The 27,060-nt window shown below is 45.9% G+C and overlaps 1 protein-coding gene across 1 annotated transcript in view; it reads left to right on the top strand.

Moving 5' to 3' along the window:
- Positions 1–351: 351 nt before the first annotated feature.
- Positions 352–27,060, top strand: part of LOC8053508 — a 47,088-nt gene continuing 20,379 nt past the window's right edge. The window contains exons 1-3 of the mRNA XM_040223563.1: positions 352–357; positions 688–839; positions 936–3,372. Of these exons, the coding sequence (XP_040079497.1) occupies positions 352–357; positions 688–839; positions 936–3,372 (2,595 nt within the window). The remainder of the gene's footprint in view (positions 358–687; positions 840–935; positions 3,373–27,060) is intronic.

Here is a 27,060-nt window from a genome sequence, read left to right as displayed (position 1 = left end):
GCGCCACCAGAGTGTTAGCTCACGTTGGAATAATGGAGCCGCCACTCCAAGGCAAACCCAGTGTTCTTGCTTCATAGAGAGCGCCAAACCAAACAGCATTGCAGGTTGCCTCACACTTACAAAATATAAAAATTGACAATCATCTTTAATTTATTTTTTTAATTTTGTTTGAAATAGTTTGTGATAATAATTACAGCTATACTATTGACAGTCAGTAGCCCGGATATATGACTGCAGGTGACAATTATCCAGCAAGCGACATTTACGATCATCACGTTGCAGTGAAGCCATGCAAACAGCGGAAGCTCACACGCCTGTTCGATTTCAACTTTAGTTTGGGACTTTTAGGCCATGTCAGTGTGACCTATAGTATAACCTTATGTCCAAACTAACGCGCATAGCATTTCACCTGCTTCCTAGGGTTCTTGGGCTCCCGTTACATAAGTTACCCAAGTCACACTACACAAGTCTGGCGGCATCCAGCTATTCAAGCGGCCAGGTTTCATTACCTTAAAAACAACTAGGAGCAAGGGCCACCAATTTTTAGGTACTTGGCGAACTCTCGAAGGCCTTTCAAAAGGGTGAAAAAGTTCCATCTGCCAAGCTTGTGCAACATTCGGGCCAATTTAGCGGAACGTTTTTTAAGATATTTCATCTGTTACACACGAAGTCAAATCTTCGTTCTAGGTCTGCGAGCTTCATTTTGCCGACGAAGTTATCATACGGGAGGCGTCTTATGTTGACGATTCTTCGGGGCGCACACTGACAGCGCCTCTGACGCACCCCCGCCTTCGCCCGGACGCAGTCCCTTCGAAGTTCCCGCACTGCCCCAGCTACCTGTCCACTCAAAACACCACAAGAGAGAACCCCGACTCCAAAAGAAGGCGTCGGCATACCGCCGACATGGAGACCGCAATTTCAGACTCCATTAAGACCTTCCAATCTGAAAAAGAAACAGACACCATCCTCAGCCTCACAGATCTTGCCGACTACCTGAGAAGTCGGCAGTCTACGTTTTGGCATCTGATTGAAGGCGGTGGACACTTAACCTTAGTGCACATCGTTGAAGACGACGCACCATGGATTAAGTACTCGGTTGTTGTTAGAGAGGACATGACTGTTACCCTACATTTGGTGAAGACACCAATCACTAAGTTGGGATCCCATCTGCAGGTTCCCGCTGTCGCAGAGAGCAAGAGGGCAGTGACTAAGTTCCTTGAAGATGTCGAAAACTGGAACAGCAACCTCAATTCAGGTTCCCAAGATTTGGATGAAGACATTTGCGAGATGATTAGATTGCTGCTCGCCAAGTTGTCCGTGACGTCAACAGTCGACAAGGTCCACATCATCCAGTTCCTCACTGAGCAGTTGAAGCTACTCTCAGAAAAGAAGGAGCAGCGGCGTTACTCAGCTGACTTCATGGTGTTTTGCTGCCTTTTTTTCACAATCTCCCCCCATGCCTATAAGTACGTTCGCAGCCATGGGAGCATTTTTCTGCCGCATCCGATGACCATCCGACGGATATGCTCGTCGTACGGAACGAACCCCCAACAAGAGCATCAAAGTCAAACGTTCCTCTCCTACATGCAGTCAAGGATCCATGTTCTGGATGATCGCCAACGTTTCGTGACATTGATGGTGGACGAGATCCATATCAAGCCTTACTATGATTACAAAGGGGGCAACATTACGGGTGCGGCACTCAACTCCACAGAAACAGCCAACAGCGCTGTTGTTTTTATGGTCCAAAGTCTCACGTGCACTTTCAAGGAAGTTGCTCACATCGTCCCTGTGCACAGAGCTGACGCAGAGTTTTTGCACAAGTTGTTGAAAGATGTGATATGTGGACTGGAGAAGATTGGGTACAAGGTTACGTGCGTCGTAACTGACAACAACTCTGTGAACAGCAAGGCAATGTCCTACTTTCTGTCGGTACCAAAGCTTAAAAGAAACAGAGCTCCGGATGAAGGGATAAATGAAGGATATGTGTATCCACATCCGTGTGATCCTTCCAGGCCACTGTTTTTTGTGATTGACTCGGTGCACATTCTGAAGTGCATAAGGAACAATTGGCTCAACCAAGGTAATGACCGACATGTCTTCTACTTTCCTGAGTTCCAAGCTGAGTCCACACGTGAGCGGCACATGCTTTCTGCATCTTTTGCAACTATCAGGGAAGCCTACAACTTGGAGTGCGACCAGCTGTTGAGGTATGGCCACAGCCTGTCAAGAAAGGCTCTCTGTCCGTCGAACATCGAGAGACAAAACGTGAAACTCGCTTTGCAGATCTTCAACGACTCTCTGCCCCCGGCCCTTCGGTCCATTGGAGTGAAGCACAATCTGTTACACTTTGAGGGAACGGCAAGTTTCATCGAGATCATAGTCAAGTGGTGGAAAATCGTGAATGTGAAAACTCCGAACAAAGGAAGGAGACTAAAAGACGACTTTCAGAACCCAGTATTTTCTCTGGATGACGACCCGAAGGTGGATTTCCTTTACGAACTTCTAGACTGGCTAGATCTTTGGAAGAGCAAGGATCTAAGCACGGGTAAGCTCACCAGGGATACCCATCGAGCTCTCCGTCAAACAACTCGTGCACTTCTGGAGGTTGTTCGATACTGCTTCGAGGAACTAGGGTTTAACTACGTGCTCCTGGGGAAGATACAAACTGACGGCCTTGAAGATCGCTTTGGCAAGTATAGACAACTGGCCGGCTCCCAGTATCACGTATCCATAAGGCAGATCTACGAAGGGGAAAACAAGCTACGGCTGCAGAGCACGCTGCCAATGATCACCACAGCTGGCGAAGATAAGGCTTGGGAAGGTCTCCACGAGCGAGTGGACACGACACGCCCTATCTGCAATGTGGTGGTGACCAGAGAGGCACTGTCAAAAATAGCAGGCATCCTGCCAGTCCTGGTCTACGTGGCTGGATACGCTGTTTACGCCACACTAAAAAAGCTGAAGTGCGAGGGATGCAAGGCCGCGTTGACAGAAGATAACAAGCTGGCCACAGTCTCGCTCGCACAGGAACACTATGCACTCGTGAAGGAACTGGACCGAGGAGGGCTAGTTTTTCCAACAATGTTTGCAGCAAATGCTGTTGCCCACAACTATGTTGTTGTCCAGCAAGTTTCGAGCCATTCAGAGTTCTTGAAGGTGCCCAACCAGAGGCAACTCGTTACAGAGCTCACAGTGGAACTCCTGGCGAATGAAGATACTTCAGACTTCGACACTTGCGACAATGGGCACACGAGTGAACTTGTCCTGAAGCACATATTGTGGTGCAGTACAAACGTTCTCTTAAGAAATTTCTGCAACAGAATGAACGACCGCGTTGTTGACGCGAATGCAAAACAGAAAAAACGAAAAGCCGAAACTCTGCGAGCAAAAAAAAGTTGCGACCAACTCAGCACCCGCTCGTCAACATCTCACTGTGCAACCATTGACGATTGAACAGTGATGCGCGTGAGGACGACCACAAGAGTGAGTCTTTGCTGTAGCATGTCTTTTAGACTTTAGTGCAGTGAGTGAAAGTGCGAGACCTTACAATGAAGATTTAAGTTGTCAAAGGTTCATAAATTTGTTCACCTTAAGCCAACAATGTGTTCGTGCTCCATCCTCATGCAAAGGCAACGCAGCTGGTATGTCGCCTGCGTGTGAGTGCAGATAGTATTTTTGCTATGTCCTTCATTTCATTTGTGCAATATCTTCGTGTGGTACTATGGCACAGAGGTTAACATGCCGTACACACACTGTGTGTCTCCGTGTCATTACATCTACCCACGGTCGTCTAAGATGCATGCGTGCGAAATTTCTCAACACGTATATTTGAGAAAAAAGCTCGATACAAGAAGGCTTGTTCAGCAGTATTCAAACGTGAGCCATTTCCTTTTGTAGTGTAAATGACAGCAGCTTCGGTCATGAAGATTCAAGACGTGCATCCGTTCGCATACATAACTTACTTTTAGACGCAATAACATAGCTCTGCCGTGTCCAGACTCAGTTACGTCGAAGTATTTAAGGGTATGGGACGACGTCCAACTGCTACAATATTATTGTACTTAGATATTAAATTTTAGCACTGTAATATGTGAATTGAACGCATCAGTGTTTTTTTTTTTTTTTTTCATTGCAACAATCAGATAACTCATTTTTATTGGAATGGGCAGAGGTCATCCGATTGACGTGCCGGTTTATAAAAGGTGCCAGTTTAGTTCGAGATTATATGTGTCCCCTTACTACCAGTGCTGTCATTTTAAGAAAAATGTTTACCACGCCATTTAGACATAATTTATAGCTCAGTTCGTTTCAAACGGGAGCGCATCTGTGTCGAGAAATCACCACAACAATTGTAGTCTATAACAATTTTGCTGCGTTCTAAAATTTGTTGTTTAAGACGCTTGGTGTTCACAGCCCTCATGTTAACTCAGAAAAAAAGAATCGAGTGAAAAACCGCGTTTTTATGACGTAAAAGATACGCGCGAAACCTTCAGCTCAGCTCTATAGCGCGGCGCACGTCAGCCTGCTGCCATGACGTCACCGGAGCCGTGTTCTGGCCTTCTCCTCTAGGTGGTGTTGGACAGCCCCTCTCCCTCTCCCCAGGCATTCCAGGGAGATGCGTTTTTGTAGTCCCGAAGAACAAACGCGCGCGCGCGCGCGCGCTCGAACTTTGGAAATGGCGGCGGGGCTGCCAGAAGCTCGGCTTGCGCCCGAGCGAAGAAAGAACTCAGCGCAAGCTCGTAGTTTGAGTGCTGCAACGGCGGGCGTGCTCTCGCAATGCTCGATGTTCTTGCAGCCGCGTGTACGCGTGCTGCCTTCGCTGCGTCTTGAATTAAAGTGAAACGGAGTCTAGACGTACATTCTTTCACGCGGTCGCGTCTTCTGCGAGAGAGATTCGAGCTGAATAAGTAAATTGAGGCAACAAAGATGGACCAAGTATTAAAGGTCTGTCAAAAATATCGGCTCACCAACGTCGCGCGTTTACGTAAAACAAAAAAAAAAAAAGTGTTAGTTTTAGTTGCAGTATAATCGAAAATCAGCGCAATTGAAATATAAATATAATTACTTGCATTACGCGGACGATCTGAAATCGATGAACCGGCGCTCCCAGCCTTCCGGAAAACATTGGCTGCCACGGCTGAAACGCTAGGCGTGCCCACGCCGCCGATCTGTACGTTCAATATCAAACGGGCTCCGGAGAGCCGTTTGATTAAACCGGTGCAGTTTGCAACATGGTCACCGGTTTGAGCAAACGTGCGACAACTTTGCCCAAACGAGTCGCCCATTTGCCCAGACGAGCGACCCGTTTGCCAAATAGGTGACCGTTATGGCTCATACGGGGGACCCCTTTGAGCCATACGGGCGACCCCTTTGACAAACTGGTGACCAGTATGGTTAAACGGTTACCGGTATGGACCCGTTTATTTTCATATGGGCGCCAAATGGTTTTTTTCAGTAGGGAGGTGCCTCATGATATTGGAGTAGAGGATATGCTCAAGTAGTTTGCAAGAAATTGAAGTCAATGAATTAGGGCGATAATTAGATGCGGAAGAGCGGCTGCCCTGTTTAAAGACTGGGAATTACCCTTCCCACCTTTTGGTCAGATGGAAGGCAGCTTTGAGATGAGGACTGAATGAAGATGAGTTTCAAATACTCACTAGAAATAACACGGGTGTTTCTTTTAAATTTTAGGGTTGATGTTATCGGTTCCAGCGGACGAAGTAAGTTTTAGTTTATCAATCAATGTTTTAATACCAGCGGAGTTAACGTTAATAGGATGCATGCGCTCGTAAAGCTCTTCAGGGAGAGTGGGGACGAAGTCCAAGCACTCGTTAGTAAACACTGATGAAAAGTATTCGTTAAACACAGAACTATCATGCTCGACGTTGCACATCCGACATTCCTAACTCTCCCCATCTTCCTAAACGTCCGTGTGTGTCCTAACACCAGAAACCGGAATTTTAAAGGTTAAAAACGGCACGTTGCGAATATGGAACGCGCACTTTCATGCAAAGCTGACGTCAAGTGACTCAAATCGAAAAACATGCATATTTACAGTATTGTTATCTCTTCTGGTGAAGGCTAAACAACCGTTGCATCCGTTTTCGCGCACGAAACGGTGACTCCCAGAGAAAGTAAGAACGCAGTGATTGTCTTTATTTTAACAATGTAAACACACTTGCAGGCGTGCGCTGATGAAGCCTCAAAATCAAAACTCTCGTAGTGTGATTCGTGACTGCTCCGGCTACTACCCAACCTCGTTGTCACGCCACTTTCTGCAAGCAAACACTAAAATTGCCAGTAAACACACAAAAGCGACATCGATACAATTATCTTGTAGAATATCACCTTATTTAATCATAACTGTTTCAATAGGCACTACAAGTTGTATTTATTTTAAGAAGAAGCAAAATTTTTTTGGTTAGAAAAAACAAAATATCAATGTTAAGTCTGGTAACGTTGTAATTTTGCCGAATCATTGCCACATCTTTAGAAAACTTCGACAAAAGTTGCGCCGAATTTTCGATTAAGGGGGGGTGGGGAAGAGGGTCGGGTTTGCCCCCCACTCAAAAACAAGTTGGTACGCCACTGCTGCTTAGCAAGTGTTTCCATGGCGATGGTGAGCTGCATGGTTGTCGAATGGAAGACTTCCTCAAGATCCAAAATGCACACTTACACACTCAGGGCAAAAGGCAGTTCATCAATCGGTGGGACATGTGTGTCGCCTAGCGGGATGCATATCTGTAGGTGGCCTGACCTCACCACCGTCGCTCGTGATAGCAGTTCTCGTTTATCATGGTAATAATACAAACTTTGCAAATGCCGCTCGTACTTGTAGCTTTCGTAGTAGGCGATATGCAAAACTGCTTGGTGGACTGGCAGCACTGTGCACGCGGCCATCTTGGTAGCGTCAAGTATCTTGAGTTTCGGTTTCTCAGCATTTCCAGGGCATGGACGCTCGGCCACTAAGTGCGAGTCGGAAATTATTGCTGTCTTACTTCCGATCACCGAACGTGAACGAAGGATCACCAAACGTGGACAAGCCTTCATGCTTTTCAACTCTGATGACACTTTTAATTCTTTTTTTTTATTGGGATTACGCATGAGGTCGTATACTGTTTAGCGGTAGACTGCTCCACGTCAGTACATGCGACTTAAGGTTGTTTTTTTTTTAATTTGTTACTAGCGAAATTTTTGCTTTTGTTTTTGTGCAAAGCTTTCGGTTTTTTTTTTAAAGGAAACTGTGCCCGGGGAAGTATTTTTCAGGCGTCGCAAAGAGCTTCAATTGGTTTTAGATAGCATTGACCTCAAGCACAGTTGACGGATGTTGCGCTATTCATGAAGATTTGTTCGACCCTGGCAGAATAACTGCATTTACTTACTCAATACCCCGAGCTTCTTTTGCACAAAAAAAAAAAATTGCCTCGGCTGCAACAAAAAAAAAAATAAAAAAAAAATAAGGGAGATTGTGAAAGGAAGTTGGCACCGCCTGTGTTGCTCCACTCGATGTCCGCAAAGTAAGTTTTCGCCGCCACCGACACGGAAGTTTTAGCCATTGCGATGAACCTAATTCGAACGCCACGCTCGATGGCGTTCCACAAAAGATACAGCAAAATCCCGTCGCTGTCTGTGTTAAGCAAACGGACATGTCGCCCGTGTCTGTTGTGTTTTCTATCCTACATGACCGCGTTTTAAATATTCAAGGATATTTTATCAATAGACTCTAAACAAAGTTTGTGCGTCTACTTTCCCGCACAACACTCTGAGAGCCAATCAGCGCAACTTACGGAGGCAGCTCAGCGAATGACAATGCCGAAACATACGTTTAGATAAAAAAAAAAAGCGCAGTCTGAGTTGTGACATTAAGCGAGGCAAGCTTGACGTTTTGCATTGCTTAATGTCACAGCTCAGACTGCGTTTTTTTTTTTTTTGGTCTAAACATATGTTTTGGCATTGTCATTCGCTGAGCTGCCTCCGTAAGTTGCGCTGATTGGCTCTCCGAGTGTTGTGCGGGAAAGCAGACTCACGGGCTTGTTTTAGAGTGCACTCTTCTGTTTAGTTTTAGAGGTGTTTTACAAACTTCGTTTACTCTTAGAAGTAAGGGTTGTATAGGGGTACACCCCTTGTACCACATGTAACTCCCCAAAACTATATTCGGACGTTCCTTCCACTGACGTCGAGCTGGCGATACCAACTTTTACGAGCGGCTTGATAGCTGTTGGATATAGCGTACTAAATAGCTAATATTCGTATCAAAGACTAGGAAAAAATACTGAGGATTTGCCGCATGGCCAAAAAACCTTGATAGTCTTACTGGGGACTTTATTGCGTACGTTGTATCGGTCGACTATCAAGCCGCTCTCGAAATTTGGTATCGTCGGCTCGACGTCTGTGGACTGAACGTCGAATTGTTGTTTTGGGAAGTTACATATGGGGACGAGGGGTGTATCCCTATACACCCCCGATTTCTTAGAGTGTTTTGCCCCAGATCAAGTGTATAGAACTTGTCGCAAAGCAATGAGATTGTGTTCTGGCTTTCCTAAGTAACTAATTTTTTATATATATGACATTAAAATTCGGGTTGTGTGGTGCTTTCAGCTTCTCTTGTTCACTGTTAACCGTACGCATCTTCAATTATGATTGATAGGCGTAGATTATTAAAAATTTAATCTTTTTGTCTCGCTTAACATCCGTGTTCTCGTCCGCATACATTCAATTACTTGCGCGTCAAGAAAAACGTCAGGCCGACACTACAACGCACATAAAAAAAAAAAAAACAGTTCGGAAACAAGTTTGGTACAACGACATGATAAAACAGCGCACAGAACACAGAGGGAAAGAAAAGGACATGTTAGAACGAAAGAGCGCTGTATCAAATACGGAGCTCACCTTTGCACAGATCTATAACTAACCTTTTGGGGGGCAGAAGACACCACTGGAGCATCATACTTGTTGGCTATTTGCTTCAAATTGTGGAAACTTTTATGCAGGTACGGGACTACTACCGGGCGCTCGTTTTTTATTAATATTTTAGCCGCTGCTGCAAACCCCTTTAACCTTTTTTAACAAGGACTTTCTAACCTCTATTAGGACTACATGAGAAAAACCAGATTTATCAAGGTGTTCGAGCTGAGATCTAGACTGTCCTTAACGGCATGTCAGTACAACCTCGCCAAAGCCGAGCCTATAGAATGGAGATGGCTATGTTTTTTTGCCAAGCTTAGAATGAGAGGAAGCGTAAGGCCTTTCTTTGACCTGGGAGAAAATGACCAACATAGGTGATTGGCTTGGGCCGATAACGATAGATCTAGAAATTGCAGGGCCCCATTATTTTGTTGTTCGAACGTAAAATTTAGCCCTGAACCGCACTTACCTAAGGTTTCCAATACTAGTTTTACAACATCGCTCTACGCTCCTTTCTCGGATACAATCAAAAAGTCATCAACATAGCGGAACACTTTTTGTACTGGCAGGGAACTGAGGGAATCGTGAATACTTTGATCAACCCTGGACGAGAAAATGGCGCTGAGAATAGAAGCGACATATGACCCAATACCGAACTTTTGTAGGTAAAGGTCAACCTTCCACCCTATGTACGTATACTTGACGTAGAAAATTTAAAGCTCGAGGAAGTCTTCTGTGGGGTTGCCCGTGGCATTTCTGAAGGCGAGCTCACCGTTGCAGTTTCAATACATGATTGAACCGAGGCAAGCAGAGATGGATGCAGAATCGAATAGAAGAGATCTTTGACATCCACACTAAAAACATCATGATGACTGTGTTTCTGCAGACCGCAGCGATCCAACCACTGGTTCGGAATTGCGTACCAGAAATGGATCTGTAAGGCTTAAACTGGACAGGTGCTTTTGGAGGAAGGCGGCCACTTGGCGCAGCAATGTGCCGATCGAGCTATCGCTCGGTGACAATGGCTCGATCGGGACGGGTAGGCCTCATTATGCGTCCTTGCAGTGAAGAAAACCTGGAGGTGTAACCCCTCTGCTTTCTTGATGTTGCCTGCCAGCTGGGTCTACGATATCTTGCTACAGAGGTCCAGTGCCCTGCTTTTGGCCTCCCTGAGGGTAACAGGCTCCGGACGAAAGTTCTTTATCATTCCTGCATTGGCTTGTTTTTGATTGTGTCCGGGAAAATGCTCGCTTTTTCATTGTGTACGGGAAAGGAGCGAAGAGTGATGTAAATCTAGTGTTGTAAACATTCGTTAAGTGCGGTTTAGGTCTAAAGCTTGCGTTCGAGCAACCCTTCCGTTTTTAGATCTATCGTTATCGGCCCAAGCCAATCACCTACGCTGGTCCTTTTCTCTATGTCGATGATAGGCCCATTCTGCCTTACACTCTCTCTCATTCTAAGCTAATCGAAAGGGGCACAGCCGTCTCCATTTTAGGCTCGGCCTTTGCAAAGTGTGCTATCATGCTGTTAGGGAGAGTTGTAGATCTCAGCTTTAACGCCTTGAAAAAATCTGTTTTTTTTTTCAGGCAGTTCTATAATAGAGGTTATGAAGTCCTAGTTGAAAAAGGTTAAAGGAGTAACCTGCAGGAGGTAAATTTTTAATAAAACGAAAAACCCGGTAGCAGTGCCGTGCCTGCATAAGTTGTCCCACAATTTGAAGCAAATTTAGCCAACAGGTATGATGTTCCAGTGGCTTATTTCTGCCCCCTAAAGGTTAGCTAAGATCTGAGCGAAGGGGGGCTTCATATTTGACCAGCGCTCTTTCGTTCTAACATGTCCTTTTCTTCCCCCCTGTGTTCTGTGCGCTGTTTTATCATGTTGAAGTACCAACTAGCTCAAATCACTACTTTACTACGAATTTGGTACAACTTCGTGAAAAGATTAAGGCCCAGTTGAAAAGTTGGTAGATGGCTTCACGCCGTGTAATGATGTCCGCGTGTTTCTTCGCGTTGCCACCGATTGTTTTTCTCAAAAGCTGCGTCTCAAGTAACAAATAAAAAAAAAAAGTGAACTTTGTTTATGTTTGCGTTCACGTCACGCACGAATCGAACTTCTATCGTGGCATCCGCAGTGGTACGCAGTGACGCGTTGGCATCGCATATTTCGCACGAAGTGCGGATCGGGTCTCGCGCCGGTCGGGTCACTGGTTTCGTTTCCTTGCCACTACCAAGATGGCGGCCGTAGTTCTTGGCGCGCTACTAGATGGCGCTCTAAAGTTTCGCAAACGGTCTATTGCGGGTACGGTCAGCCCGGGAACGAGTATCTTTCAGATGTCGACTTTATAAGCGATGGGGCAGTCAGCAGGGTCACGATTACGTTGCCTGCTTGATTGCGTCTGTATTTGTAGTATCTGTGCATCTGACAACTGTAGTGGTGCGTCTTCGTAGAAAACAATGTTGGGTAAAAAAAATATATATATATATCTCTAGGATGCTATTTAGATCGCCACAATACTATCTAAGGGTGCTCACCATCATTCGAAAGTGGTTCCTTTAAAGGGCCCATGAAACGATTTTTGGGTTGGGATAGATCATTTTAGATTGGGATTTTACTAATAGAACATCGTTCAGTGGGCCAAAAGAAAAAAGTTAGAAAGTCAAAAGCCTGACATTCATTGCGAAAATATGAAAACACAGCGGACTATTTCGTTCCTCCTCCCCTTCGCAACCTCTCTGCCTTTTCACTGGGATACATCCGCGGTCCCAAAAGCGTGTCATCGGGTCCAAACTGACGTCACACAAAACCGGACCTCATTCAGACCCTTCACCCCTAAGCTGACATTGTGGTAGAAGCTACGCGCTTGGCGGACCAATCGGCCATCTCCGTTTCATCACCTGACTTCATTCTCTGCAGCCACATTTGCCACGCTTACGTGGCAAAAGTGTGACTAGCCCAAGGAGCACGTAGCTTCCACAGCACTGTCAGCTTAGGGGTGAACGGGCTAGGGAAAGAAACTTTTGTCTGAGTTTTGAGCGACGGGCTAATCTTCTAGGGGGAGAATGGATGTGTCCGGGGATTACACAAACGAGGGTCCGAGCGAGAGGGGCCTCCCTTCTTTTCGTCTTCTTGAACTGTTTGGTGGAATGGGCGATTTATGAGTTGAGGAGGAAAGCGAAACAGGAAAAAGTTGGAAAAGCGTTTCATGACCCCTTTAAGCCGCAGTTACACTGGTTACACACCATACAAAAGCGAGTCCTGAGACACTGTCTGTTTTGCGTTTCCTCCTTGTAAATGATGGTCACATTGGTCATACCAATACTGTCTGCAGAAGTGTTCGAAGCCTACATATATGTGAAACAAACGTGCTTCGAATGTGGTTGAAACACGTCCGCCGATAATTATGTTATCGTGTCTGCAGTCATGGAGGTGGCAAGCTTCTGGGGGCGACATGACGCCACCAGAGGAGAAGCCCGCGGTGAGACTTTCGGCTGGGAGGGACACGTTCCCAACGATGACAACACTCAAAAGACTCGATTGGACGGAAAGAACGGCTGATTTGGCGCCAACAGCTTCTTTTTGACAGCCTCGGAGGAGTTCACACCGACTGCGACCTCTAGCTCCGGCTGCCCTTGGTATTCCGGTTGGGCGCTGGCTTGAGCCGGTGTGTCGCCTCCTCTTCTTCCTATCCCCCGTGGGCAGTGCACACCGTGTCTTTTGTGTGCTCCGTGTACGAACAGTGGGACTGAGGCTTTTTTGGTGTTCTCCCTGTGACAATGTAATTTGCATTCTTAAGGACGTTCAAAAATTTAATGTGTTGGTACCATTCAGCCCTACAGAAACTCCTACCAGCTGTACCTGACAAAAAAATGCTTAGCACTTTTGAAGAAAAGATTGCTGTGATTTAGCTCGGCTATGCCAGGATATACGTAGCGTGAGCTTAAGCGCACAAAATGAGAGGCGCTATCAAGCAGCTCCCGTGCAGCGTCAGATTTGGCTACTGCGCAACGGAGGCACACAGCTGGGCACACGGCGACGCCAGTGCGTCTGCCTCGGCTATGACGTCACTCCTCTGGATTGCGAAGACCGGCGAGGCGCGCGCGGTGGCGGCGGAGCCCGCGGCGACGGCGGCTCCGCCCCGCCAGCTGTGTGCCGTGTGACGTCACTGCCCTCGCGCTTGCGCAGCACGAAGCACGACTCATTATGCGAGCCACGCGAAACTGCTGAACCTCGGCCAGTGTAGCTCACGCTAGAAAAAAGAAGGAGGATAACTTATCTTGTTCGACATCGGAAGCCAGAGCGTTCAAGCAGAGAGCTATAGAAACATGACTACACTTTCGTCGATCTTCTACCTGGCAAATTTCTACAGGGTTGGATATCTAGCTGTTTTGAGGGATGCTTAATGAACCTGTCCAGCCACGGCCATCTTTAATAGGAAGAAGACTTTTTTTTTAATTTATTGAAATGAACGCTATAATACATCCTCAAAAGTGACTTACCTAACATATTCCTTGTCTTATGGGGGATTATAGGGCAAGTGGCTGTCCCACGTACCTTCTTTTCCCCGGCTCCAGGGATTAAAAGAATTTGCATCTCGCCATTTTTACGTTGTCTATTGTGTTCCACACTAGAGAGAAAACATCTCCTTCATTAAAAAATGTCGCGATTTCACTGCATAATCGCAAAGCCAAAGTCGACCTTTTTCCCTCACCTGCAGCCCCAAGTGGCAGCCAAAGGAACTACGGCGACAAGCTTACGTGACCTCGCTCGGCTCTAAGCTGCAGCATAACGCCCGCTAATGTCAACAGAGAGAGAAAGAGGAAGCGTCCTCCGAGAGAGCACACGGGAAGCTACACGGCACCACGAATTACGTCACTAGGAGGAGGACCAGGCGTGACCCTAAAGACCGGGAGTGAGTTGAGGGGTGCTCAAAATGCCAATTTTTATGTTTTTTTTTCTACACAACAACAAGGACACGCAGGCGAAATCGGCTTTATGTTTTTTGCTTCACAAGTGTCAGAGCGCAACTCCCACAAATATTTGACCGAAGTCCGGATATCGTTGCACCCACTTTCAGTAAGTTATTTATTTCAATAATAAAGAAGAAAATATTGCCACGTGCTTCGCATTTGCTTTCTCTTATATTAATCTTAAGATAGTGATAATTTTACACAGCATGCTCGATCAGCATTATAATAAAAAAAATGTGGACTAGAATTTTCTCGGAAAATATTGTTTCAAATTTTGTTTTTAAAAGTACGTAACTTGTACCACAAAACGTTCTATTTAATAAGATAGACACTTTAAACCAACAATTTTAAAAAACGCTCTTTTATACTTTTGTTTTTATTATATCACTTAGTACGCGGTATAAACACATAGCGATAATATTGGAGTAAAATAAAAGGAGGACGTGGCGGTCCAGCGTCGGCCCCGAAGACGACGCAGTTAGTCATCGGCCCGAAGCCGGCAGCACGAAAATAAATAGAACGTTTTTACCTAAGCTCAGATACGGTCGCACCATCTCTTCCGTCCTCAACATCGAACGCACTACAAAGCGCGTGGCAATATTTACTCGTTTTTCACCTAATTTCATAATTAACCCATGAATTTAATAGCTTGCCCTAGAGTCCTCCAAAACACGGGAAATATGTAAGCAAGGGTACTTTAGAGTATCTACTATTTATTCTAATAAATTGAAAACCGTTTCGTAACCATTCAAGATGACAGCCCTGGGTCCAGATTTCCGAGAGCCAAGGGGGCCAATTACTAGAAACCACATAATCTAATCGGCAAAGCTTCTCAATCACTATCCATTTTTGCGTATGCCTATACAACAAACAGAAACTTCTCGTGCGTTTCAACAAAAATGAATTTAGGTACTTTTTCTCGTTGCAAAAAGCTGCGATACAAAGGTTCGTGCCGTTTTTATAGTCGCTCTCGCGTATTTTGCTCGTCTGAATCGTCGCGAGTCTTTTTCAGGTGGCAGTGTACACAACAGCTGCGTCTCGCGTTCTTCGGCAACCTTGGTTGGGTTCCCGGGGACGCTGTGTTTGTAGATGCGTTGGCAACGATTCCTTTCTGAACCATCTGCGGTATTTCCGGGTGAGTGCGGTCTCATGCCTATAAGCGTTTTTCTGTTTCCTGCCGTTTTCAGTCACGTGGGTTCCGTATGTGGTATGCGGTACTAAAAATAATAAAATATTTCAACCTGGAATATGCGAGAAAATATAGGGGAGCTAAAACAAAAATGTGTGACCATCACGCAGTTTCCGTCAACACCTTCCAGCCGCGTGGAGAGATCAAATCCGCATACCATAAGTGACGACATTCAAGACGGCCGCGCCCTTGTGGAAAATGTGTATAGCTTGAAATTAAGACTCGTTCACACACTTGCAACCGTGTAGGACCGGCTGAAATGAGACCGGTTTTTAAAGCCTCTTGCGACAGCTTAGGACCAGCGACGCAGCAACGCATATGGTCTTACGCCGTCGCAAGAGGCCTAAAAACCGGTCTTGTCTCGTTTCACTCTGTCGTATTCGGTTGCAAGTGCGTGCAAGGGCTTTCAAGCGCCATTCACACACTTGCAACCGAGTAGGACGGAGAAAGACAAGACCGGTTTTGAGGCCTCTTGCGACGGCGGAGGACCTGTTCCACAGCAGCGCATTCGATCCTCCGCCGTCGCAAGAGGCTTCAAAACCGGTCTTCTCTCTCTCGGGCTTACTCGGTTGCAAGTGTGTGAACGGCGCTTTACTGAGGAAGATGTGCCTCAGAGTAAAAACCAGGTAGGTAGGAAGAAAAGGAGGTGACACACCGGCTCAAAGCAGGCAAACGAGAAAATTCCAAGTAAAGCCGGAAATAGAGACCGCGGTCGGTGAAAACGCCCTAAAGGTGGCAAACTCCATCCAACAGCATCCAAGGGTGCCCAAGTCCCTGCAATAGCGTCATTTGGCTTTGTTCCTGTTTTCTTTGGTAATCGTTGTGGGCGTGCTCCTCCAAACCGGGAGTCTACCTCGGCTTCAGCTCTGGTGGAATGATGTCGCTTCCAGAATCTTCCTACCTCCACGGTAAAAACACTTCAGCCATCTTGGTGCTCAAAAGCGTTGTCGCCAATTGTGTGAAGCTTCATCTGAAATCACAGAAAACAGATTTCCGTCTTCGACATGTGTTAAAACAGTTCGCGACAAAGCAAAACGATATCGCCCGAGGTTCCTGACGCCGTTTCTACAGTTTAGAAAGTGGAATTTTCGAAGCATATAACGTTTGCCCTCGCTCTGCATTGAGCACCAAGATGGTGGCTCCCACACCGAAATCGTGGAAAGGACCCTCTAAGCGCTGCTTATTTAGCGCTTCTAGTCTAGCTCTCGTAGTAGATCCTCAACTTATCAGATTTTTTCCCCGCTAAACCGACAGCGTGTCGCTTGTGTGCACCCTTGTCCACAAAAAATGTACCCTCCATAGCCGGGCGACGAAAATTTCTAATTTAGATACATCTACAGAGTGTGGTACGAGTGTACGTTTCCATTTCTCGGTATTGTAAACTTTAGGATGCAGCATCCTGGAAGATTTTCTTTTCCGGGTTCAGATTGTGATGGGAACGTTTTCGAGTAACTGGCAGTGTTCCTGGGAGTTTCTTGCGAATTTCAAATTAAGGGTAGTCCTACACGCGTCCACCCGTCAAAATACATTGGCATCAAGTCGTTGTTATTGGTTGTCATTGCTGTTAATGTCAATACAACTACATATATATAAAAAAAAAAAAAAAACTACCGCAGATACGCACTAAGTTATGTCCTGAAAATGTTGGTTGGCCCTCTTAAAATGGCGACAGCGGAAAGCAAGGCCAGAGGAGAGAGTGGATGGGTGCGCGGAAGCTCATTGCAAAACTGTCAATTGGGTATTTTATGGCGTGAGGGCTTGCTCCCAGAAATGAACTGTTCTTACGAGAACTCATTAAATACTCCATGGGTATTAGCCTATGATTTTTGAAGGAATAATGCTTATGAGTAGGAATTTGTTTGTTTACATCGCGCGAATCGAATACCTTTAACCGACTTTAAATGGATTTCGTAAACTGGAGACGATGAACGACAAAAGCAGAGGACGACACAAAATACGTGTCAATTTATTGTGTTGTGTTTATAGTCTAGACGTATTTTGTGAGGGGTGTCGTGTGTTGCCTTCCTTTGTGGTACGTCGTCTTTGGTTTCAAATTAGGTACTTCAGTGGGAGGGATTACTTCGAAGTCATTGCAGTTGTTTCGAAAAGAACAACGCGTTTTACGTTCCAGCCGAAAAAAGCAAACCACGCATTTTGCCATTCCCGTTCAGTGCATCTACTGATTCTTCTTCCCATCATAATTATTCCAGACGGACGCCATGAATATCCTCAACTACCGCCATATCGGCAATTTCAGCGCTGTTATCGTCGTTGTGCTCTTATTGGAAACTGCGTTGTATCTTTTGACATGGAACCCACGGTTAAGCATATGCTTTTCAAATTGTGACTGCAGTTCCAATTACACATTACGTTGTTTCCCGAGAAAATCTACTCAAGTTGGCGATAGGTAAGATGTTTGGTTTTGGTAAATAAAGATTTAGGCAATAATAGAAGTGCGTATCCTTGCTTAACGAAACGCCGCCCTTTTTAGATAGAGCGCAGCAGAGAATCATAAGTTGCCTGTTTAATTTTCTTAGGCATTGTATCGGCGGAAAAGGCAATCGAAAGAGTTACGCAGTATTTCAGATATTTACGGCTACAGCACAATAAACGCTTGCGAAATTCTTTTAGTTGCCATGAGGAGAACCATCAAGACAACATAAAATATGGCGTAGAATAGCGACTTACTCCGACACCTGCTCGCAGTACAGTTCGTATGCCGTCTATATAAAAAAAGTCTTAATTTTTTGCGCAAATTGATTATATTAGTTTACAGGGTTCATTGGCTTCATTTTGGCTGTGCCATCATTGTCATAACGAAGAAATCGTCCTCCGGGAAATTGTATTTAAAAGGACACTGCAACGAAATTCTAGCGCCTTTTTTATTCTCTAAATGTCAACCACTTTCCGGTCACACTAGGAAGACACTAATTTTTTTTTGGCTCAAAAAGACACCAAACCATTATTTAAAGGGAATAACGAATGTCGTTGCATCACGATGAACTTAACGGGACCATGAAATGGCCTTTTTACTTTAGCCAAATAACTTTTACATTTAACCGTCAATGTTCCCTGAACGCAGAAAAGGCGTCTGTTTTCGTTTCGGTTTATTAACTTCTGCGCGAAAACTTATTGAAATATCGAGTTTTTCTTCCTCTCCACCTCACCGCAATACAAGCCGAGGCGTAATTTTGACGGCCATGACGTGCCTTGCCACCGCAACCGGAAGTTCTCTCGGCAGTAGGTGAATGGGAGCGTTAGCGGCGGGCTGGTGGTGCCGGTAGGTTTTGCCACAGGGTTTTTCTGCGCTGATGGCGCTGATGCCACCGACATATTTTCTGAATCAGCGCCTCTAATCACCGCGATAGTCATGGACACATCGCAGGTGAACGAAATTCAATTAGACTTGTTGCGCTACAGCGACAGCATGGGACTGGTCTCATACGCCTGAAGGAAGCACAGCAGGTCGTCAGCACGACATCCGCTACTCCGACGCCGTCCCAGCCGTTTCCGCGGTATTTCTAAAAATAAGGGGACGCGCTGTCACTCAACGGCGTAGCAGACAATTCAGAGTTTTTTTTTATGGGGTAAAGCGTTATAAACTTTTGCTTTGTTAGGATGGGCTCGCAGGGCAGAGTGGACGAAAAAAAGAAAAGATGGCAGTACGCCGTCTTGGACGATCACGACTTTTCTGATAGTACAAATCTTGCCACGCGGCCTTCTCTACGATTGCAGAATACAGTGTAATCTTAGCAGAGATATAGCAACGTAGAAATATGATTTCGTGATCACATAGACGTTGCGATCGTTCAAGGAATGCTAACACTAATCACTTTACTCGGGTGATGAAAACGCGTCAAAATTCGCATCCTTCATACACGCCTTTGAATACAGTACGCACCAATAATATCTCGAACTTCAGCACACGCATGGAATGCGCAAAATAAGAAATCCGGACGATGTTCGGGGAGACAAATGCTGAGAAAGCACCACTGTAGTCGAAGTAAACAAAAACGACGGCAAAAGTGCTGTCTTGAAGGTGCCGCCACACCACCGCACGAGTAGATGGATCTTCCCTTCTAGGACGTGCTGGGTTATCATCGCAAAACACGACGAGAATTCAATCAAGTATAGGCAGCCGGCAATGGGCAGGCAGTGCCACGAGAGTACTGCATTCAACGCCACCAGCGGAGGCGTCTCTGTTTATGGGGCGGCCAGTCTGCCCGTTGGGCCGTTGCGAGCGGTGGCGACCCCGATTTCAGCAGTCTCCGTGTGCACCTACGTCCTTGCGTGCAATGTCACTGGTTCTTTTATGCGGTTTTTTAAGACCATCGGGAGCCTTGATAGGTCCAAGTGTTTAGAGAATATTCTAGAGTCGTCATTTGGACACCAGTTTGAGTTGTCTTCACTACTTGTGGCCGCCCGATCGGTCTGTGCTTCGCTCGTCTCCCAGGAAGTGACACAACCCAACGAGAAGGCAGCGAATGGATTTATTGTACATTCCGGTTGCCCGTCGTTCAAAACTCACAGTCGGAGCCCTCGTCCAGGCCTGCGGATCGTCCTTCCCACGCCAGTGCTGCGTAGGCTAGCTGTTCCGGTCTATCATAGCCGGAGTCTCGCTGCGGAATCACTCCGGGATCGTCATGGACTAGGCCGGTATGGTCAGGGCTCGCCGCTTCCGCCGGTCCTGATCTGAATTTCGCTGGTGAAATTCTCCCGGGGTTTGCCATGGGCCCGACCAGCCAGAACAGATCTATCGTTCCTGCCCGGTCCCAGCCTCGTGCAGCACGCTCTTTCTCTTTCTTCGCCGGCTGGCCCCTGCTCGCGCCTCGCTCGGCCGGCCTCTTCTCCCGACGCCCCACACACTAATATAAAACGTGGGCAATTAGAACCAAACTATGCCTGCTAGAGAACAGCACACAAGCCTCAGTAAAAAGGCGACAGGCAACAAAATGTACGTGTGAGGATATTTACGCTTCGCATGAGCTTTTTCCAAAGAAAAACTTTTGCATCCTGTTTTCTGCACGCCGTCATATTTGTTACCAAACTCAGCATTAAATTTGGTTGGCGAAACAAACAAGACTTTGTGCTACGAAAATCCACTATTTGAAATTTTGCAGGTTTGGAAGGTTTTGATTGCGAACGCGCGTGCCGAACGGATATGCACGCGTACAACTACGAATACCGGAACGGGTCGAAAGACCTCTCGCTTGAAGACCTGATCGCCTGATTCTCGACGTCACAGCGAAGCAACAATCGGCCCGATTGTTCCTATCGTATTTCTCTATGTGGCTGCCCATACAAAAATGGTCTATGGACGTCTATGGAAAATCCTATGGTGAGCTATCACCTTCTATGGCCCTCTATGGTCAGCCATTAGAAACCATAAAACACGCTATAGCCACCTGTAGAAAAATGTATGCCTTCAAAGCTTTAGAATCTCGACCATTCCGATTTCTATACCTGGCTATAGAATAATTTATGACTACGCAGCTATAGACTCGCGACTATTCAATATTCTTTAGCGAGCTATAGAAATATGTATGTCCTTGATGCTATAGATTCGCGACTATTGAATGTGCTTTAGCCGGCTATGGAGTGGCGTATGTCCCTAAATCTATAGAATCGCGACCATTGAATTCTCTTTAGCCTACTCTATAGCGTTTTATGTCACCAAAGCTATAGGCCTTTGACCTTTCAATGTTCTTTAGCCGGCTATAGAGTGGTGTATGTCCCTAAGTCTATAGACTCGCGACCATCGAACTTTCTTTTGCCGTCTCTATAGTGTTTTATGTCCCCAAAGCTATAGGCCTCCGACCATTCAATGTGCTTTAGCCGACTATAGAGCGGTGTATGTCCCTAAATCTATAGAATCGCGACCATTGAATTTTCTTTAGCCGACTCAATAGTGTTCTATATCACCAAAGCTATAGTCTCCGACCTTACAATGTGCTTTAGCCGGCTATAGAGGGATGTATGTCACCCTAGCTATAGACTCGCGATCATCCAATTTTTTTAGTCGGCTCACTGGTTTGCTTAAGCTAACCCGCGACCCTCTTTTTTTTTTTTTTTTTTTTACTGCAGATGTACGAAAGTGGAAGAGAGTCATTCATGCGCTCGATCGGGGCGAGAATTTTCTTCAGCCAGGTTAACGGGGCGTACGTCGCCGAGGCTATACGCCCGCGATCACAAAAGCGTCCTTAGCTGCCTATAGGACTATTGCAGTTTTGCCGGCTGCTTTCCCTGCGCATTGCCTTATTTCGGCGTTGACGTCATCTCAATCTTCCGTTTTTTAGCGCTAATTATCTGTCGTTTCCAGTGTATTTTGTAAGTATATGTATTTCGTAGCGCGCCTTCTACTTTGTCCGTGTCCCTGCCATGTTTGTATTTCTTTCTGCCTGCAGTGTTAAATATATTTAATGTTTTTTTTGTTTTTTTTTTGTGTATATTTCGTCGCTCTCGACGCGGCGTCAAGAATGCTGCTTACGCCACTACAGAGGTGAGCTTTACTCTTGTCACGACGGTTTATCGCGCTATAAAGCCGTCTATGGGACTCGTATAAAGTCTCGAGAGGGCGGTTTCGAATGCCGGTGCACATGTCATCGGTGTAGGTAGAACAACGACGTAGCAATCGCGACACGAGTGCTGACTGCGCCTCGATCTGGTCGCCCGCGCTCGCTCTGTGGAAATGTAAGCTTGGGACTCTCGAGCCCCGTTAGCTTACTGAAGATGCAAGACACTACTTGGTCGTCGCGAATCCTTTGCCCTTCGAATGGCTTCGAAGCCGTTCCAGCGCCCGGCGTATACCCTACGCAGCGTCCTCCAGCAACCGTTCGCACAGCATCGGAACCCTCCGTCTGCGAGCGCCGGCGGTTCGCCGTCGCGGTGATTATGTTCGCGGGAGTTCATGTTCGCGGTGTTTCATGTTCACCGCAGGAGTTCATAAAATGCTCCCATTCAAGTCGCAACGATAAATCGTCGGCGCTCGCAGACTGCCAGTAGGCTCCAGAAAGGTTGCGATGCTGCGCGGGCGGTCGCTGACAGGCACTGCTGCCTAGGGTACGCCGAGCACTGGAACGTTTTCGCCGGCGTTCGCAGGACAAAGAATCTCAACGACAAAGCAGCGCCCTGCATCATCAGCAAGGTAACGCTGCTCGAGAGTCCCACGCTCACATTTTATCAGAGTGAGGCGCAGTCGTCTCTCATTTCGCGATTGCTGCGTCGTTGCTCTGACTAAACAATTGACAGTTCTCTCGAGACTTCATGAGCGTTAAATCGACGCGTCTATAGCGAGATAGAGTGTCGTGACAACAAAAAAGCTTACCCCGGCGGGGGCGTAAGCAGCGGTGCAATGTCCGTCAACGGCCATGTCGAGACCGGCGAATTATACAAAAATAACAGCCGAAAAGAAAATTAATATCATTAGGCACGCGCTACCTTAGGTGCGTCCTATTATCTTTCTGTTCTGCGAATTCAACAAATACGCAAGCGCTGTGGCTAATTTTTCTTGTTTTTCTTTAAATTATGAGACATTAAAGTCATTGGAACATCTTGGAGCACACATCCCCACCATCTGTCATCATGGTGCTCAGAGATTGTAATTGATGGCAGTGATATAGACTGAACTCACGGATGAAAAACGTATTACGGCACAAATTCCCTAAACCACGCAATCATAGATCCCACAACGATGCAAAGATTCCCAAAATTGACGCTTAAAAATGCGAACCTAACAGTGTACACATAATTCAAAAGTGCTTGGTAAAATATATATATATATATATATATATATATATATATATATATATATATATATATATATATATATATATATAGATATGTATTTATTTATTTATTTGTTTGTGGACATCCTGCGCAAAGAGAAAGTATTCGCCATTAATCATTCATTTTGAATTAGAATGTGGGCTAAAAGGCGTAAAATATGATATCTTCAAACATGCCTCGTTTTGGGTCACTTCTGGGAAGTGCAGCTTTAGAAAGAAGTCCAAAAGCTGGGGGGCCTTCATGGAGCTGTCCTGTTCACTCGGTAGTGACAGCAGAGTAGACACTATGCGTGTTTGAGGCCAATCATGTCTCCGGTTAGGGTCCCGTGACAACTGTCTCGAAGCTGGTGATAACGCTGGACACGGCACCTGCCTTAAGCCCAAGGCCACACATAGCATCCACTGCACTATCAACCTTGGCTCGAACTGTCAACAGGATATAAGTGACACATTCTCTCGCTGTGTTCATTGTTGGTATGCCCCTGAAGATTAGTCTTTGTGATCGCACCCCCGTTCTGGCCTTGAAGGAGCTCTGCTTTTCAATTTTTCTGTTTTCTCTCTCTCCCTAAGCTAAAATCATTGTAGAAGGTGCGGACTCGGCGGACCAATCAACCGTAGACTTTCTATCGCTTCACTCCGCTCTCTGTGCGCATGTAACGGAAGGAGCGTGATCACGTGGTTTGACGGATGACGTAATAGCCGCTGCCATTCCCGGAATGAGGCTGCTTGCGGACCTAGTTTCGCGTGTCGTGCAGCCCGCGGGGCTGCTGTGGATTTCGCTTCTATGTTAAAAGGTATCCCGATCGAAAGTCCTACCCGTATGTCGGCAACAAGCGATTTCTTCAAGGAAGCCCAAGACATTCTTGTGATGAGTTCAGTGTTCGGTTCGGCAAATGACAGCTTGTGCTACATCGTGGTGAATCTTCACGGATCCCTTCCTTCTCGGTTTTGTGTTTGAGTGGTTGGTCTGCAGTGCCCGTGTCGACGTATATTTCGGATTACATCTTTCAAGTCCGGTATTTTGAACGTAAGTGCGCTGCAACCTACTCGGCGACAATTGACCGTCTTGTAGTGTCTATCTCCTGGCAGTGCCTATCTTCTGACAGCTGGAAGAATAATTTCCCCGTAATTCTACCGCAGTCGCCTGCCATTAGCTCTCTGAAGTCATGTGAAAATTGTAGTTAGAATACTGACATTCTTATTCTCTCTGCGTTTTGTGAAAAGACGTTTCATGGACACCTTTTCGTGGACAGACGCTTCATGGACACACGTTTAGTCGGCACTCGTTACGCGAATTGCATGCTGCAGGGACATTTCATCGCGCCTGTATTCCTGAGGCGCGTGCTCACCGACTCAGCCCACCCGTTCACGCCACTTCTTAACAAATCATTACAAAAAAAAAAAACGAAAAAAAAAAACATATTTGGAGTTGTTTATAAACGTCACGTGTTGATGAAACGTCTTTTCATAAACTGATTGCAGCGCCAATGAGTGGCGACTGGCATTAGAATTTCGGGAGGAAAGGGGGGGGGGGGGGAATTCGGCCGGCTGCCGGGGGACTAGAGACTACCCAGGAATTGCCTTTGGTTCTTGTTTGCTTTACAATATTCTCAGTTGTATAACAGCTCAGTAGTACCTCTTCACATAGTAGAGATTGCTTAGTGTGTGCCTGTCTACAGAATGGGCTGTGTGTAATAAAATTCTAGGAGATTTGAAAACAATACCTTGTGTCTGTTTACCTGTGCTTTTGCAAACACCTGAGTGAGTGCATTTGTTTTTTGTTGTTTTGTTGAAATGTTAGCTCTTTGTTTTAAATGGGGCTATGAAGTTCGGCACGTCTCACAAGGTTTTTTTTTTAAAGATGTCCAGTGACAACAAATAATTTGTTTCGCATTTCATACGATTGCGGTAAGAAGAAAAACTACAGGCAGCTATGGCACGATGGTAAAGAGACTCATAAGACGAGATATAGAAGAAGCTATAGCAAACCATACAGAGAGCAATAGGCAGCTAAAGAAATCATAGAAAAAGCCTTAGGCAGCTATTGCACGGTGTCTAAAAAGATCCATAGAGTAAGGCATAGAGATTTCTGCAGCACACCATACAAGATGCTATAGGTGGCTAAAGGAACCATAAAAAGTTCTATAGGCAGCTGTAGCACGGTGGGCATAGAGAACCATAAGACGAACTTTAGAATGAGCTATAGCGGACCATACAAGGAGCAATAGGCGGCTAAAGAAACCGTAGGAAAAGCCATAGGCAGCTATAGCAGGGTGTCTAAAAAGATCCATAGAGTAAGCCATAGAGATCTCTATAGCAAACCATGCAACATGCTATCGGCGGCTAAAGGGACCATATGAAATGCTATAGACAGCTGTAGCACGATGGGTATAGAGAACCATAAGACGAGCTATAGAATGAGCTATAGCGGACCATACAAAGGGCAATAGACGGCTAAAGAGACCGTAGGAAAAGCCATAGGTAGCTATAGCACGGTGTCTAAAAAGATCCATAGAGTAAGCCATAGACATCTCTATAGCAAACCATACAATATGCTATAGGCGGCTAAAGGGACCATATGAAATGCTATAGAAAGCTGTAGCACGATGGGTATAGAGAACCATAAGACGAGCTATAGAATGAGCTATAGTGGACCATACAAAGGGCGATAGACGGCTAAAGAAACCGTAGGAAAAGCCATAGGCAGCTATAGCATGGTGTCTAAAAAGATCCATAGAGTAAGCCATAGAGATCTCTATAGCAAACCACACAATATGCTATAGGCGGCTAAAGGAACCATATGAAATGCTATAGAAAGCTGTAGCACGATGGGTATAGAGAACCATAAGACGAGCTATAGAATGAGCTATAGCGGACCATACAAAGGGCAATAGACGGCTAAAGAAACCGTAGGAAAAGCCATAGGCAGCTATAGCACGGTGTCTAAAAAGATCCATAGAATAAGCCATAGAGATCTCTATAGCAGACCATACAAAATGCTGTAGGCGGCTAAAGGAACCAAAAGAAAAGCCATAGGCGGCTATAGCATCCTTTCTAAAGAGACCCATAGACTAAACCATACGGAATTCGATAGCGAAATTTCCATTGAAAAAGCTATAGACAACTATAGGGGAGACCATAGGGAAAGCTATAGACAGCCATAGAAACGGCTATAGCTAATTGGGCCAATTTGCTATAGCCGGCCATACAAAGGATTTTCTATAGCCGACCATAGACCATTTTTGTATGGGTGTCCAAGCAACTCGTAAAACAACTTGTGTAAATATGCTGTTTTGCCGACTAGTGTGCAAAACGAGTTCGTCAGACCACTTTCGACACATCCACATATATTTCCGTTCACTTCAACAATTAAAGTAATATTCACTTGCTTGATGCGTCGCACTGCAGTAATTCACCTCTGTCGCCGTGTCGGTGTCGCTTCCCAAGATCTCGAAAGGAAGCGGTAAAGTTTGACGCTTGAGTCACCTTCGTGACTGTGGCAGTAAAGTCACGCAGCAGTAGCGACGTTCATTTTTTGGGGGGAACTCTAAGAGTAGGCGAGATATCACACGAACCCGGTGAGGTCATAGAGACGTAAAGTTTAGACTTACTTTTATTAAAAACGGTTCCAAAAAAGCTCACGCCGATTCGAAATGCAACGTTCACACGTGGTTTCTGGGTGCGTCCGCCCCCAGCCCCCGCGACCCGCGCAGGCCTGGCCTACCCAGTTTCTTTATTTTGCAGCCGCTAGATGGCGCATCGTGTAGCGCCAAACTGCATTGCAGGTTGCCTATAGCGTTCTACACGGACTGATGAGCTTCCACCACGCCGACCACGTCGATCATCACCACCGACCTCACGTTTTTCAGCAAACAGGCGGCTATGCGCAGGCGCAGTGTGATCGAGCTGTCACTTCGCTTACCACATGATAGATGGCGCGCATAGCTCCGAGCATTCAGTGCGAGCCTTTATAACTTCGGCAATTCCCGTCACATCGCTAATCATTCAACAAAATGTGTATCTGAATATTATTTAACAAAACTTGTAGGAAACATTCGCCGGCTATTTATTGTTTACGATCGCGGTGCTGGTGAGGTAGGCTCTTACCCAATAGGCGACGTGGATTCGGCTGACGTGCTCCGTTTCCGCGGATGCATCGTAGTGAAAAGGAAGAGAGCTTTCGAAGGAAAGAATGTGTAAAAGAGTCCGCTTT

This window comes from Ixodes scapularis, unplaced genomic scaffold (genome assembly GCF_016920785.2).
Source record: "Ixodes scapularis isolate PalLabHiFi unplaced genomic scaffold, ASM1692078v2 PGA_scaffold4__175_contigs__length_147842914, whole genome shotgun sequence".
NCBI lineage: Eukaryota > Metazoa > Arthropoda > Arachnida > Ixodida > Ixodidae > Ixodes > Ixodes scapularis.
Note: the sequence above shows the minus strand (reverse complement) of the source record. Positions and strands in the feature narration are given on the sequence as shown.